Raw genomic sequence first — 17,469 nt, forward strand, 5'->3', positions numbered from 1 at the left:
ATGTTCATTTTAAATCAGAGAAACTGATTCAGAAACTGAAGTGGTCTCTTAATTTCTTCCAGAGCTGTATATACTGTGTTGTCGCTGTCCAATGGAAAACAAGCATCTCCATTTTTGTTGATTTTCTTCTATTGAAACTTAGGAATGTTTTATCTCTACTGTAAAGTTGCTGTTTTGGAGATAATTGTTTTATTGGACAGCAACAATATGAACATAAAGTCTTACTATTGCTTTTTTATATATTTGTGAAGTGGATCTAACACAGTAAAGCCATTAAAAATAATTGTGACCACATATCTAATTCTTATGCAAATTGGAGACCATTATTTATCCAGTTAAGCTAATTTTATTAGCAATAATTTTTCCACAAATAGTACAGTGATATTAAAACATTTATGGTGTTCAGTATTGAGTTGGTATTAGCTGGTAGAAAATGATTAACATATATCTCGTATTCTTGTGGACTGGTTAACAAAACCCGTCCACCCCCCACCACATGTGGACGCTCCTGGCTTGGCTCAGATGTCCGGGAGTGTGCCCGGTCTGAATTGCGTCCTAAGTGGAGTGTGCTTCAGCCGAGCAATTATCTCCAGCCTTCATTTGATGGAAATACAATGGCTCCTTCAGGACGCGTGCCTGTGTCTTTCACAGCCTCCGAACACAGAGCTCCCTTTCTCCAGTCGTCATTGCTGTGAACACTCAGATTTCTCCATCAAATTACATTCCACTTCTGTTCATAATGATCATTCACTTAGAGTTCTTTAAAGGTGGGGCTGATGTAAGATTGTGATGATTGGAAAGGTGAAGGGTCAGGTACACCAGAATTACACAGAAAAGAGACTCTGGAAAGTATAACTGCGAGAAAGATTGGTTTTGGTAAATTTAATTTGTTTCTTTGTTAGAAATGAAAGACGTTAATCTTTGTAAGAGATAAGGAACAGAACGGACATTAAAAAAATGAACATCACAGGATTGTGAAGTCATAGCAACAATCCAATAGAGAGACAATATAGTTATAAATTATTAACTTAATAATGAACTTAAATAAATGATAAGCTTAAAAAGCAAAGCAAAGTGGCTAAAACTAAACTATGGTTTTACACAAAATCTCTTTATGTCATGCCAGCTTAAAAATAATTACAGAGGATTTTTGTGATAACTTAGGTTTAGTCAAAAGTTCTTCTTACATTTTTACACCTGCATCTGATTTTGGTCAACAATGCAGTTTAAAATTAGGGAGCAAAACATCAATATTTGATTCTTTTTTTGAACGCCAGGGGTGGGTTTCCCAAAAATGATCAATCTTAGCGAATAACGAACAAACTAACGAATGACGAGTATAGAATGAGCCAGTTCTGCGAGTGTTTCCCAAACAGCTTCGCAAAGCGAAAAAAGTTTAAAGAACGTCTTAGTTGACTTCTTCCCCCGAAACAGCGCGCTCAATCGAACAACAAACATATATGCAGTATTTATTAATGATTACGCCCTAAAAACGTAATCAACAACATTATACATATTCGTCAATTAATAGTTTTTGTGGTTTTAATATTAATCTTCAAAGTAGAAAATAAATTAAATAAAAAATAAAGAAAACATTGAATGAGACGTGTCTAAACTTTTGACTGGTACTTATATGTTTGTATGAACAGCAACAATGTTGGTTAGAAGCACCTGATTATTAAATATTATTGTAATATACATTTTAATGATTTATTTGTGGGTTTGATTGGTCAATTCCAATATGTCCAGTTACGCTACAAGCTACAGACAAAGTTGACATTATATTATAATATAATATAATTATATTTTAAAATAATTCAACCACAAAAATATTTTTTTTTCTCCCTCAAAATTGTCCCTGGTGTTTAAGGTGCTGAACTGCAAGCAGAATTCCCTTTAAAGTAGTTATTTTTGAATAACGACTGGGTCGGGTTACTCGTTAATCTGCAAGCGAGTTAATGTAGTACTTTAGTTACGCATGGGTTTGGGAAACACTCTTTAATTAACCATCAATCTTAAATTTAAGTTATTGAAGTTCTTAGCATTACGAATCATTCGGGAAACCCACCCCTGATTCAAATATACAGCTCATTAATAGGTACTTTAAGTCTTAATTAGTTGCAGAGGGGTTAAAGTTAAAGCATCGATTCTTCTACAGTGTTCAAAGCAGGATGTCTCGAGGACCAGGATTAAGAAACACTGCTCTAACCTCTCAGAGAATTCTCCATTATGTCTGTGTCACTCACACTCTTGCTCAGCAGTGCGGCACCAGCCCCGGTAGAGAAGTCTCTCTCTGGACCTGTGGGCTGGAGGGGTTCTCCTCGCCCCCCATCATGGAGCCCAGTGTCCCGTAGCTGCCCGCACAGTTCTCCACCTGTGCCGACACACAGATAGTGACCTCAGAGCCCTCCACCTTAAGAGGAGCCTCAGCCTGAGAAACCGGCGTAGCACTCTCACTCACACTCTGCACTGTAATGCTGGACTGAAAAATCCACACAAAACACAAATAAAAACAAATACAGTGTGTATAACCTATTTGCATGATAGCACGATAGCACAAGCATTAGTAAAAGCATGTTACAGTTTCTCATTCTCATAACTATAAAACCAGACATCCCAAGTTGCTAAAATTAATTTCAGGGAGGTACCCCCGGACCTCGACTTGGACCCCAAACCTCGGCCCAAAGGATAATAGACCCTTACCCTGTGGTTGGACAATAAACCCGCCGTAACATTAACAAGAAACGCATCACTGATTTGGATTCCAGTTCCACAGTTTACCCTGTACCCCCAGCAGCTTCAGTCTGCTGCTGACTGAGGAAACTTTAGCTGTTTGTCTACAAAAAAATGTCGATTGTCTAAAGAGTTTTCACTTTAGAAAAGCCGAACAGCAGAATGGCTACACATAATATTCATACCACTCAAGTCAATGGTTTGTTGCTTAACAGCTGTATATATATTATAACAGCTGTATTATAATTAATTACCAACAGAATTAGCAGTTTCTGTGTGGGACATGTTTTATACAAATTCTCAAGAATCAGTGAGGAATTAGACTAGCTGTGAGCTTATATTTGTACATCTTTGTAGTGGAACGCATTCATTATTAGGGGTGTCCACAACATGTGGTCATACAGTATATATACAGTGGCGTGAAAATGTATCCCCCCCCCCCCCCCCCTACAGATTTATTTTGTTTGGCATTTGTGCATACTTACATTTTTCAGATTATCAAACAAACTACAATAATATCAACTATATAATATCAGACAAATACAGCCTGAGTAAATAATAATTTCATTTAAAACTTTCCAAACCAATCTAGCCCTTTATGAAAAAGTGTATGCCTCATAAATTAACTATGATTAATCACACTGTTTGGAAAGCTGAGTTTAATTTCACTACTAACCACAACCAGGCCTGATTACTGCCAGTAAGACCTGTAGAATCAAAAAATCATTTAAACAGAACCTGTCTGAAAACATGAAGCATCTAAAAGATCTCAAAAAGCAACACATTATGCCGCGATCTGAAGAAATTCAAAAACAGATGGGAAAACAAGGTCATTGTAACATTTTCCAGACTGACAGATGTCAAAGTAATTTCTAAGGCTTTGGGACTCCAGCAAATCACAGTGAGAGCTATTATTCACAAATACAGAAAAAAATGAACATTGGTGAACCTTCCCAGGAGTGGCCGGCTGACCAAAATTATTCCAAAAGGGCATGAACAACTCATCCAGGAGGTCACATAAGAACAACATTTAACTGCTGACCAAAACAAAATAGCACATGGTAAAACAAGTTATTAGGCAAATACTTTTTCACACAGGGCTAGATTGGTTTAGAATTTTTTTCCTTTAATAAATTAAATGATCATTTAAAAGTGCTTTTTATATTTACTTAGGTTCTCTTTGTCTGATATTAAAGTCTGTTTGATAATCAGTAAAATATTAGTATGAGAAAACAGCAAAAACAATAGAAATCTGTAGGGGGCACATACTTTTTCACATGTTGGTTTCAAAATCACTTTTATCATTTCCTGATAAAAATATACTATATGTTGTTACCCATTTTGCCAACATTTTCTTTATCCTTGTCATCTAACTTAGTGACAGATTCTGCTCACAATACATACAGTATGTCATCATACTGTAAATACTCACGTTGTCCACAGAGACGTTGCTTCCTGTCGGGGTCTTCTTCTTTCTGGCCAGGTTGGGATTCCAGTGACACACCAAACTGTCGTTCTGAACGCTGTAGTTTTTGTTACCGATCAGCCAATATGTGTTCATTTTCCCCTTTCCCTTTAATGCAAGAATTAACTAGTAATTAATAAGCAGTCATTTTTTTTGTTTGAAAAAAGACTATATTATATAAGGTGTTTGTATAATAAGGTATCAACTAAAAAAATGTTAAACCAGTAATATGAAATGTAGTAACCATGTTACAACAATCAGTGCCTTAAGTGCCACTTTCTGAAGATGCTGTCATTTTAAGAATGTACTTATACATATAAAACAGTGTATAATTACATATAGAGTCTTGGAAGATACATACTTTTGGGTTCTCTGGTGGTTTTGTATAGTAAATAAAATGGCTCTATGTTTCAATAAAGACTGCTACTCCATGGTTAAATTCAGCACCATATAAAATGTAATAAAATTAAGTAAATAAGTAACTTTATTTTTTAATTTATTCTGTTGACATCTCATCAGAAAAAAGGGTATTAAATATTGCAGACTCTCACCTTCACTTCAATCTCTCCTCTAAGATGAAGCTCATATGCGTTGTCTCTCATCAGAGCCAGGTGTGTTGCTGAGCTCACGTGGATCTTCTGAGCTGTAAAAAACAAATAACCTTTTAAGGCACGTGATCAGATTTGGTACTAACATAACATAGTCATATAGATCATATTTGTAAGATATATCATTCAAAAAGATTTATGCCACAAGTACCAGTCAAAGGTTTGGACACACACAGTGTTTTTATTTTGTTTTTCCTACATTGCAAATTAATACGAAAATCATCCTGACTATAAAGGAACCCATAAGAAGAAGACATTTCTTGTTAACTCTGGAAACTCTGATTAACTTATCCTGTGCAACAGAGGTTTCTTGGTCTTCCTTTCCTGAGGCGGTTCTGATGAGAGCCAGTTTCAACATATCGATTTTAATGGTCTTTGGCTACTTTAAAATTACATTCCACATTGCTTAAATCAGATTTTTTTTGCTTAGATTGGATTTGGATCTTGTTGGTTCACATTGACAAATGTAAGTGACCTGTATCTGTGTGTAATGTAAACAAATCCCTGAAACGCCTTACATGCTCACATTGATACGTGTATAAATGTCGCCTTTTTCACCAACAATAAAAAACGTCATATTCGAGAGATGACTCAAAGCTTTATAAAGAGAAATGGATGCGTTAGCTGCTCATATGTGGAGCATCTTTTGCTGGAGTGGAGCAAAAAAAAAAATGTTCACACAGCCATAAACAAATCAGATCTGAGCCTGTTAATGTGAACATAGCCTTTCTGATTGCATTTAAATGTAATTTCAATGTAGTTCTTGAAATAATATGGCTTAGAACATTACTCATATATGACTATTGACTGTATATAAACTCTACCTCTTCGAAACACAACTTGTCAAGAGTTAATGTAATTAATCAAGATGTGCAAATCTGTAATCTAAGCAAGAGGTGCCTACTTTGAAGAATCTAAAATATAAAAGATAATCTGGTTTGTATAATATTGTTTTGTTTACTAAATAATTCCATGTTTTTCTTCATAGTTTGGAATCTACAATGCAGAATCTTTAAATAATGGTACTGTATGTCATCAGTGTGTAATCTGCATACAATATAAAAAAACACTGAAAGACAGATTTTGACATAGAATTCTACATAGAATTTCTTAAACTTTACAATATAAAATATTAACCATTGTAAGTCATAATACATGCCAAAGCCAAGTTTAAAGTGTATTTTCTGCATGTTTATTTAATTTGTATTCATTGAGAGAAAATATTTACTTTTCAGGAGAAAGAAGCTAATTTTTCAATTTTCAATTCTTCTCTTTATCTGATCACATAATGTTGACACAATCAAGACAATCAATGCCAGATTGAAATTATATAAAAAGTGAACAACTGAATATAAAATACAAAGTTTTAGCATAACAGCAAAATTGTCATTATTATTATTATATTGCAATTATAATTGACTAACTTTGCCTTTTTGTTTAAACAGTTTTGCTAAACAACAGCAATAACTGTTTATTTCTAAAAGGTTAAACTTAAAATCCGTGGGATATTTCTGCTGAACAGAAACTTCTGATGCAAACATGCAGTGCTTTCAAATCTATCCTGTTTTATATCAAGAATATGATGAATAATGATGGTTTTATCACATGATTAGCAGAGAGGGGGGGAGAGATGCTCTGATGTTACACTAAAGCTGAAAGAAGAACACTGCAGGCGTGACTCAAACGGCTATCGGTCTCTATGGTGATGTAGTAACTGAAAATATTCATGAACATCAGAGCATCTGAGACAGAAAACAGACATAAGCTGAGCAGAAGCTACACTGATGGGTTCTGATGCAACATAAGATCTCCACGTATAGTTCATGGTTTAAATCTCGTAAATAATTGAGTGTCTAGTTTGTAGAGTGTGAGAATGGCGTGATGTCTGATAGACGTACGCAGACTGGTTGACTCCATCCTGGAGGCTGTGTTGACTGTATCTCCAAACAGGCAATACCTGGGCATCTTGTAGCCTACGATACCAGCTACACATGGTCCTGTGGGTGGAACAGAAATGAAACCAAAATTAATTGAAAATACACTAAACAGTGCTGCACAAGAATTTCACATGTGCAAATGTAACATTTATATTAGATATGTTAGTAAACAGTATACAATAAAAATTACATTTATGTACTTATTACACAACATGTGTTGTGTTATTTATGCGTATGTAATCTCCTTGACAAAACCTAATTGGACTTAATGTTCATAATTTTAACGTACATAAATATAACCGCACTGTATGCTATTTTTTTTATTTTGGGCTGGTCCACATTTTTTACACATTTTTTTTCTTAATAGAAAAAATAATCAAAAGTTTGGATACACCACTCAATGTGTTTTCTTTATTTTTATGATTTATTTTTACATTGTACATTAAATATAATATAAATTTGTAAATAAAATATTTATGTCTTTCAATGAATACTATGGGCACTATTTTAGCGATTATTCAGTGCACCGGCCAATTGCGTATCACGCTGAGTGATTTAGGGCATGTCAGTGTGTCTTTGGTATCGCAAGGGTACAAAAAAATATGTTTTGCACGCCTTGTAATGTGCAAAAGGTGTGTCCTAATTCTCTTAATTAATCATGGGTGTGTTTTGGGCATAAAGTGAAATAATCCAATAAGTGTGTTCCTATCTTAACAGCGCAGCACTTTGCATGTCTCGTCGTAAGATTGTAAGATAGGAATGAACTTTGTGACACACCTTGCGCAAGTTGTCGGTTACAGCCCTAAGTTTGCATGCAGTGCTGATTAGAGACATTGTAAATAATAGGGGTGTGCCATATCGTATCGTACACGATAATATCATTAACATTTTTAAATATTAAATATTATACCCTAAAATATTGCGCCATATCACCCATCCCATTTCCCATTATATATCTACTAGAGACAGATTATATCTGTCCAGTATCATCATTTTACTTTAATCCTGGATATATGGAGCTATTTAGAGTGCATTATTATTAGTATCATGACATTCTGGATCATTGACTTCTGTTACAAATCTAATACAATTCTTGTATTTTTTTAGTATCTCACTTAGGGGTGTGCAGTATTATATTGCATGTAATAATATATTTTTTATTTTCTTGCAGTGTATAGTGTATTTTTAAAATAGTTTTTTTTTTATTGTGTTGTCATATCGCCAAGAGTATCGTTATTGCGAAAATACCATAAAATAGCGTGATATTATTTTAGAGCCATAATGCCACCCCTAGAAAATAATACAATTTTTAGGCTTTGAATTTTAATTTTTTATTATTTTATAGACATTCCTTTGTATTTATGTTTGCTATCATATCAAATTATCACCTTTTTATTGGCAAGCATTTGAAAAATGTAAAAACAACAAACAAACAAAAAAAACTTCTTTGAGTAGGTGGACCAATATAACCTGGCCAGAAATCCTATCAATACCATAATTAACTAATATATATATATATATATATATATATATATATATATATATATATATATATATATATATATATATATCTTTTTTTTTTACTTTTTTTTTAAACCTGAAGTGTGAAAGAATTAAAATGTAAAGTGTGTAAACACTGACAGGACTTTTACTCTACCTGTGTGTATTCCTGCTCGGAGCTGCAGGCGTTTGTTGGGCATGTGGGGAACAAGAACCTGTCTCACAGCCGCCACCAGATCCAGAGACATCTTAGCGATCTCATCTGCATGTTTCTCCCCGTTTCTCTCTGGAAGCCCACTCACCACCATGTACGCATCACCAATTGTCTCCACCTGAACCAGAAACAGAATCAGAATATACATAAACAGCAAGCCACTGCTCTAAAAAAAAAAAGACAGGCCACATCTATGTAATATATATATATATTTAACACATATATTCAGGTTACCTTGTAAACATCGTAAGAGTCTATGCGTGTGTCGAAGCACATGTAGAGATTGTTTAACATTTCAACAACCTGCAGTGGAGTACAGGAGGCTGATATAGCAGTGAAGCCCACGATGTCTGAGAAGAAAATGGTCACCTGAAAAGAAACCATCAGCATCAGTGGGTGCTACTATTTAACTCGTTTAGATTTTACTACATAAAATACACATAATAAAACACATATATTTTGAATAAACACCATTAGACAATGTGAAGAAATCATATTAATTATAGTTACTATAGTAAAAGAATATTACATAGCAGATACTACATATTTTAAAACAGAAACCAAATAACATTTAGTGGTTGCTGAATATTTATAGTAGTAACTAATTAAAACTTCATCTGTTGTAGTTACCAGATATTATATTATATATTTTAGAGCATTTACTGTATTTTTTTGTGACAGACTTTGAACATTATATCATCGCTACTGACTATTGTATAATAGTTCCTGGATAGTTTGCTTAATATTTCATATTAGTTATTTAATAATTTATTATATTTACTGAATATTTCATGATTGTCACAAAGTGTTGGGTAGTAGTTGCTAAATTTAATTGATCAGATTCTGAATATTTACAGAAGTTACTTAATAACTGGTTTTTGATTTAACTTGATTTTACTTTAATCTTTCTAAATAAAGATTTATTTTTTTTATTTTAATTCCATTTTTTCCTCCAATTTACAAGGTCAATTACACAGCCCACTCATTAAGACTCCCCCTATCACTAGTGATGCTCCAACACACCAGGAGGGTGAAGACTAACACATGCTTCCTCCGATACATGTGAAGTCATCACAGCACACTCGGAGGAAATCGCAGCGACTTGGTTCTGATACATCAGCTCACAGACGCCTCATGCTGATCGACATCACCCTTTGGTGTGATGAGGGGAAAGAGCGCCATTTACCCACACAGAGAGAGAGCAAGACCAATTGTGCTCTCTCAGGGCTCCGGCAGCTGATGGCAAGCTACATGAACGGGATTCGAACTTCAAACCATCTAAATAAAGAATTAAATGTCTCTGCATCTTTTTTCTAGACTATTTTCCTATTGCATTATTTAAGTAAGAATCTGAAAGGGTTGAATGTAGTTTACAAAATTAGAACTTTACTAAAATTACATTAGTTAAATCTTTAGGATATTATGAAATAAGTAAAGTTCTCAAATTGTACTTCAAAAACTGATGTTACATTATATAGGAAATATTGTAGTATACATTACATTATTGTAGTAACTGAATAATATAAAGCAGTTACAGATTTTTACAGTGTTATTTTATTTTAGTTCCTAAATGTTTTATAGTAATCACTTAATTTTTAAAGCAGATACTCAATATTTTATAGTACCTGAATACATAAAAGTAAATATTGAATATTTTAAAGAACATTGTGAATATTTTAGAGTAGATGTAAAATAGTAGTTTCTCAGTAAATTAAAGCAAACACTGAAAAAGCCACTGTGATTATTATTTGCTATTCACTTTTTATATAAGCAGTTATTATTATAGCCTTTAAATTACAAGTAGTACATTTGCCTGTAGTTGATTCTCAATAATTTAATATCCTTTCATAAATATATATATTTATATATTTTACATTTTAATTATTATTTAGCCCTACATGTCTTTACTTTATTTTAGGTATTGAAATGTGTTTGCATTGAAGAAATTGGTTTGCACTGATGCACCAGATCAAAACTTTTATATTTTGTATATAATACATTGTATATTTTTTAATATTATTATATTAAAGGATGAAAATGACCTGCTCTGGGTCTCGTCTGATAAATGTGTCCTTCCCAGAGAGATACACAGTTTTATCCCTCTCCCTCATAAGCTGTTTTATCTCCTAATGAATATGTAATACCGTAATTACAGGCAATTACTGCAACAATAAGAACAAACAAAATGGGAGCATGTGTTCCTTCTGTATACTGCAATCTTGCCAACATGTCTAATGAATATGGACTGCTTTTCAGACATTAATTTGATTTGTTAAAGGCAGAAATGGAGCACTGACCACTTCTCTGAAAGCTATGCTGTTTCCAACAACAGCAGTTTAACCTACATCAGTCTGTGCAGCTTAGTGGAAATTATGCCTTCTTATATATTGTGTGGTCAGATTGTGTGATCTAACTTTATTACTTTGTTATTACACTGTAATAAGGCTAGACAGCAGTTGGTAGTAAAATAATGTAATATTTTGTGAGAAATCAACATTTTATTAATTGTAGATTTGATTGAGTTTGTTCAGTTGTTTTTATTTTGTTCTGTTGGACACAGGATGAAGACAGCATTGTTGTTGTAGAAAACTTTAAACAATTTAGCATTTTACTTTAACCCAGAAGGAGAAGATTTAGAATTATCCTGAATATTCACAAGACTACACAAACATCATAATATTTATAAGACTACAAAAATAGGAAGGCCAACAATGAGCTGTCATTTGCCAAATAATGAACAATAAATAATATAGAATATAAATTTTAATTCATTATATAATCTTTATGTTGAAGTGTACCACATTATCATTACTGGTTAAATGAATAAATTTGAAAGTTAAATAGTCAAAAGTAAGATAAACCTAAAGTTCTCAGGTTTGACAGTATAAATAAATGGGGAGCATTTACTTTATAGGCATTTAATTTAGAAACAATTTAGAAACCCTTATTCTTATTTCAATCATCTGTACCTAAAGCTTAAGCTTTACCTCAGATAAATATTAAGACAATATGAGAAATATGAGAAAGTCAATGTTATTATTGTTGAAAATAAAACCGTGTGAAGGTTGTGATGTCACTGATTTCAAAGCTTACACTGAGAAAAGTAAAATAAACATGTTATTGATTTAACATGAACTTTTATGTTGTTTAATAAAAAGAAATATGATTTCCCGACCAAACACGTCAAAAAACGCCTAAAACTACCTAAAATCCATTCCTTATTAAAAATATATTCAAAATAAATAATTTGACAAAAATAATATGTAGTTTGGGTTGGGTTGCTTAAATCATTTGATTAGAATGTTAAATCTTTTTAAGTTATATAAAATTGGCTTAGTGATTTTAAGTTATTTAACAAATTAGGTGTATCAACAATACTAGGTTTTTCCAAAAAAAAAAAAAAAAAAAACAATTTTTTGCCCTTGTGTAAAAAAATATTTTGTTTAATTTGAAAATAATATGTTAGATTCTAATTAAATCATGAATATAAAACCTTATATATTTAGGTGTAACAAATTAGAGTAAATACTTTTTACTTTATACTTTTACTTTATATTTACTTTTTTTAAAGGGACGTTTATCCCAAGATGACAGGGTAGACAGAATTATTTTGGAATTGTTTAAATAGCTTAATTTTTTTAAATAAAAAACCATAAATAAATAAATAATTTAAATGTGTGAATTAAAGTCTGACTTCTCTTACACTCTCGTAGCTCTCAGCTTCCACGTGTCTTTTCCTGCGAAGCTGCTTGGCCACAGACTTGGGCAGCATCTGATGGAGGAGATCCTCAGCCAGTCGCCTCTGAGTCTTCAGGTCTTCTGTTCTATGCTTCAGACTCTGAGCGTAGTCCTGGATCCACTCTGTCATTTCCTTAAAGGAGAGCAGCACGATGGGGTAGATGAGACACGCGATGGTCAGGAGACATATTTTTAGGCTGATGCTGGAGGAGATATCTCTGGATTTCATCTTTAGGGTGAATGTGGTTCCGGCCAGAAAGCAGTTCTGGATGTTTTCCAGAGCGAGAACGAGCATGGAGGCCCCTTCTAAAGAGAATCCAGGGCTGTAGAGAGTGAGAAGTGGGTGGGATACTTTTGGTTCTGGGGTTAAGTAGAGCTCCAGGCCAAGGTTCTCCATCCAGCAGCTCTGAAAGCTCTCCGACAGGTTCTGAAGGATCATCAGAATGGCCATTGTTTGAGACCATTTGTGCTGGAAGTCTGGTCCTCCTTCATTGAACATCCACTGATAGTTGAGTTCCTGCAGCTTGACGAGAAGTTTTAAAGTTAGTATATCAGCCCAGTCTGAGCTTTGCTTCAGAAGACTAATGTCCACATCTTGGATTCCAGAGATGTATAATACTTTTTCAATCACAAGAGTGATGGTACTTCCATTAATACCATCAATCGGTTCATCATCCAATGTCTCATTAACAAAGTTCAAAACATCAGACTGAAGATGGCTACAGAACTCAGCAAGTTCTGAACCACAAGGCTGTCCAATACTGTCCAGTTCTACTGCTGTACAGCGGTGGTTGATCACAGACAATATATCAGATAAGGAGCATGGTAATGACTCTTCATCTCTGCTCTTATTTGATGAGCATGAGCTCCTCATCGTTTGAAGTTCAGTGATAATCTGGAGCGTGGCATTAGTCCTACAGGAGGTCAGATCACTCAGGCAGTTCTCAGTAACCTGCCACTGAGCCAAGCTGGAGCTGAAGTCCAAGGCCATGGCGAAAAACAGAGCGAGGAACGAGACGACGCAGGCCACCAGGATCCTGCGGACTGTGCGACTGCGACTGCCACAACCGGGGAGAGAGTTACTGTGAAGGGAAAAAGAAAAAAAAATATTCATGCTTCTTCATGTTTATTATCTGCCTAATTTGGACAATTAATCAAACTTCATATATAATGTATAGTAATAGTACTGTATAGTACTGTATGTAAATGAGCTACCTGAGGTTGGAATATTATGTAATTCATTATGAATCGGTTACAGTAGGTTGTTGTTTATGGCCAAGCCATTTTAGCCTACAATGATACTACAGCAATACAGGCCATAACATATTTTTTTTACCAGTGAAATCTCAAATTCTGGCATTGTAGATATCAACTCTGAAATACAGCTCTGAAAATAAAATAAGAGATCACTTCAGTTTCTGAATCAGTTTCTCTGATTTTGATATTTATAGGTATATGTTTAACCAAACGAACATTGTTGTTTTATTCTATAAACTACAGACAACATTTCTCCCAAATTCCAAGTCAAAATATTGTCATTTAGAGCATTTATTTGCAGAAAATGAGAAATGGCTGAAATAACAAAAAATATGCAGAGCTTTCAGACCTTAAATAATGCCCAGAAAAAAGTTTTAAGAGTTCAGAAATCAAAATTTGGTTGAATAACACAAATTTGGTTTTTAATCACAGTTTCCAGATATGTAAATAAAAGTAAAGATATCAGTTTTTAAAATAAGTTTAAAAACCGTTTTTAATTGTATTTTCTTTAGCAGTGTCTGAATGATTATTTTTGACATTATTTTATGTTTCAAATTATATATATATATATATATATATATATATATATATATATATATATATATATATATATATTTAATTGATTTAAGTATTTTATTTGTGACTTGTCCAGGAAAGGTGCTCAATAAATAAAGTGCTAAACTTACTTTTTTATTTTAGTCAAATGTCATCACTAATGTGCGCTACCAGTCAAAAGTTTTAGAACACTTAATTTTTTTTCCCTTAGTTTTGCCATTTAAGCTCTTCAGGTCCAATTAGTAACCGGGCATTGGTTGGTATGGTGCAGTGAGCTTCCACATTATTTGGGAGAATAGGGTTTAATTCCCAATCTGGGTGACTGTGCTGCATTACACCAATAAGAGTTACTGGGCAAGACTGCTAGCGCTATATTGACCCACCTTTGAAATAGGAATAACCTTGTAAGTCACTGTAAATAAGATCCAGTGTACACAATTTTGCGTTAAACTGCCAGCAAGGTCTTTAAGGAAAATAAGTAAATTAAAAAATGAAAAAAGAAATTTTAGTATTGTAAAAGGAAAACTATTTTTTGTATATTGTAAAAGCATATTGTAAAAAATATATATATTGTTTAAAAAAGAGGGGGTGAAGAGGGGGTGATGTTTAGCAAACACTTAATTGGTTTACAGCTTACGTCTGGTAAGTAGTAATGGAAATAAACTGAGCTTTGGAAATGAATAAAAAAAAAATGTTTGTCTGTAGTAAAGCAGTGCTGGAACAGAAAGAGGTCTGGCTGACCCACATGACAAAAGCTTTAGCTCAGCTTAACACTGGATGGAGTCTCAGTTTTAGCAGTGAAGAGAAGAATAAGAGGTCTGACAGGTTTGGTGCAGTGATAAAGTTATTGCAAAGATGAGAAAATAAAAAAAGCTTGTCTGGGCCATACAGCACTACTGAACAACTAAACGGGCACTGTATATGAAATTTTACTCTTTTTTTTTCTATATGCAAAACATTACTAGTTATCACTTTTTATTAGTTGATACTCCCCTCATCACAGATCAGGTCTAAAACGTCTTTCTGTCTACATTATCAAAATGACATATCCTAAAAGTTATTTTGATTAGTCATGTTATCATTGATTTACATGAAACTTTACTCTCTATTATATATAATAGAGATATTTATACTAGAAAAATCTCCACTTACATTTATGTGCAATTACTTTTTTACTAGTCACTAGTAAAACTTCCCAATAATTTTATCATCTTGGATTGTAGATATACAAAATACATGTATATAGACATAGAACAATCCACATATCAGAAATGCACACCACTTCTAGTAAAATGAATAAATTAATTAAATGAATCCCTTAAATTGATCTGAATCGAAATTGATCAATAATTTAGCAAATGTATTATTCAGGATTAATTTATAAATAGACCTGGATTTTTTTCTAGTCAGAATTAGATAGGAGATATCTTTAACTTAAGTTTTTACTGTCACTAATTTTCTTCAACAATTAAATTTTTATTTTTGAGTTTTCACAGGTAATAATTACAGTGTAGATATCTCGAATTATAATTTATATTAATAAAAAAGTAATTATAGATATCTGTAATCAGAGCTGCAGATCTGATATATTATTACTAATTAACATATCATATTAATTCGTTAAAAAAACTGCATTACAGATGTTTAACCTCGTCATGATGTAAAGTAAAACCTCTTACCTGCAGATATCACATTCTGCGTCCGTCTCCTCTTGGTCATTTACTAGGAGTTTCTTTCCTTTGTGTCTTCTGCTCTGGATTTTAGTTAAAGTGCCTTTTAAAGAGGTGGAGGACAGGGTTCCAGAAGGCAGGCAGTCCTTTTTCATCTGCTCCAGTGATGACATGAGCTACCTCTCCTGTGATCTACACCAACTAAACGCAAGTACTTTATACAAGTGACTCAAATCCAGCTCCAGCAGTTCTGCTCTTATTTATCATGATTTTTGTGAGTGCCCTCGTCCGAGCTTCTTCCTCCCCTTTGCTGGCGTAACAGAATTCAGTCTGTGACGTTGCCTCATTACACAGAGAGGGCTCTGAATACAGAATGATGAGCTGCTTAATGAGGGGCCATATTGTGCATCTTTGCATATTCTGATACATTTTTATCAGGCCTCAGGTTCTCAGTTCACACTCGTCTTATTTTGCCCAATGTCTAGTTTGAATGATTTTAGGATAAGGTCTAGAGTGCTGAAATTAGAAGGTTTTTAATTAAGCATTCAAAGATACAAAGGTACATTGAATGTTCATTCAGTTCCTAGATTGTTTCTTATTAAACCTTTTTATGTTTAGTCATTCATTTTTATATTGGAATATGGACTTTTTATTTTTTAAATAAATATTTTTTAAAAATTCATTAGTTATTTGTTTATTGCTATTGCATACTGGGTAAAAATAATTTGAACAACATTTAATAACTCATTCCTCAAATATGAATCAGTTTGATATACATTTGTTTATGTATCAATTTTATTATGTTTTTTTATTGTGCTGAATTTTACTTATTGTATTTTTATAAAAGGTAAGTCACTTTATATGTTTTCTAAATTATTTTATCTGACTAGTGATGTTGTCTAAAAACATTTTAATAATGTTTTGATGCAAACCATTACTACATCACATATTTCAGAACATTTCCAAAATTTTGGACACACCTTCTCTCTTTTTAATGCGTTTTCTTTATTTTCATGACTATTTACATTGTAGATTCTCACTGAAGGCATCAAAACTATAAATGAACACATGTGGAGTTTTGTGTACTTAACAAAAAAAAGGGAAATAACTGAAAACTTTTTTTGTATTCTAGTTTCTTCAAAATATCCATCCTTTGCTCTGATTACTGCTTTGCACATTCTTCGAATTCTCTCAATGAGCTTTAAGAGGTGGTCACCTGAAAAGGTTTTCCAACAGTCTTGAAGGAAGGAGTTCCCAGAGGTGTTTAGCACTTGTTCGCCCCTTTGCCTTCACTCTGGATTGGGTTCAGGTCCGGTGACTGTGGAGGCCAGGTCATGTTTTGTTAAGTACATAAAACTCCACATGTGTTCATTAATAGTTTTGATGACTTCAGTGAGAATCTACAATGTAAATAATCATAAAAATAAAGAAAACATGTTGAATGAGAAAGTGTGTCCAAACTCTTGGCCTGTACTGTACACTTTGCCAGTTGGCAGAATACAGAAAAAATTATTCCAACAAATTTAATTAATTCTTTTCTGTATTCTTTAGCACTTTACTTAGGATTTTGGCATATTCATTAAAAAAAGCCAATATGTTCCTAGTATTTTGATGTATCAGAGCTGGGTCGCTGCGCTTTCCTCCAAGCACACTGGTTACCAGGTAATGCTTCAAGGTTTTTTTTGTTTTGGGGACAAGGCTAAAGTAGGACATATTAAAACAATTGCTGTCATGTTGATTTTGTATATTTTTTGTTTTTCAATAATCATATATAGAAAATAAAATACATAAA

At 33.2% G+C, this 17,469-nt stretch overlaps 2 protein-coding genes across 2 annotated transcripts; both read right to left on the reverse strand.

The window, feature by feature from the left end:
- Window positions 1-330: 330 nt before the first annotated feature.
- Window positions 331-6,846, reverse strand: LOC103039684 (guanylate cyclase soluble subunit beta-2-like). Its single transcript, XM_022670698.2, has 4 exons — window positions 6,705-6,846; window positions 4,750-4,841; window positions 4,166-4,306; window positions 331-2,482 (listed from the first exon to the last, which is right to left on the reverse strand). The coding sequence occupies exons 1-4, from the start codon at window positions 6,769-6,771 to the stop codon at window positions 2,255-2,257; spliced, it is 528 nt and encodes a 175-aa protein (XP_022526419.2). The 5' UTR covers window positions 6,772-6,846; the 3' UTR covers window positions 331-2,254.
- A 1,510-nt stretch (window positions 6,847-8,356) lies between these two features.
- LOC125806166 (uncharacterized) lies at window positions 8,357-15,850 on the reverse strand. Its single transcript, XM_049486101.1, has 4 exons — window positions 15,687-15,850; window positions 12,161-13,253; window positions 8,692-8,826; window positions 8,357-8,575 (listed from the first exon to the last, which is right to left on the reverse strand). Exons 1-4 carry the CDS (start codon window positions 15,848-15,850, stop codon window positions 8,357-8,359), a joined length of 1,611 nt encoding a protein of 536 aa, XP_049342058.1.
- Between the last annotated feature and the right edge of the window lie 1,619 nt (window positions 15,851-17,469).

This window comes from Astyanax mexicanus, chromosome 12, assembly GCF_023375975.1.
Source record: "Astyanax mexicanus isolate ESR-SI-001 chromosome 12, AstMex3_surface, whole genome shotgun sequence".
Lineage (NCBI taxonomy): Eukaryota > Metazoa > Chordata > Actinopteri > Characiformes > Acestrorhamphidae > Astyanax > Astyanax mexicanus.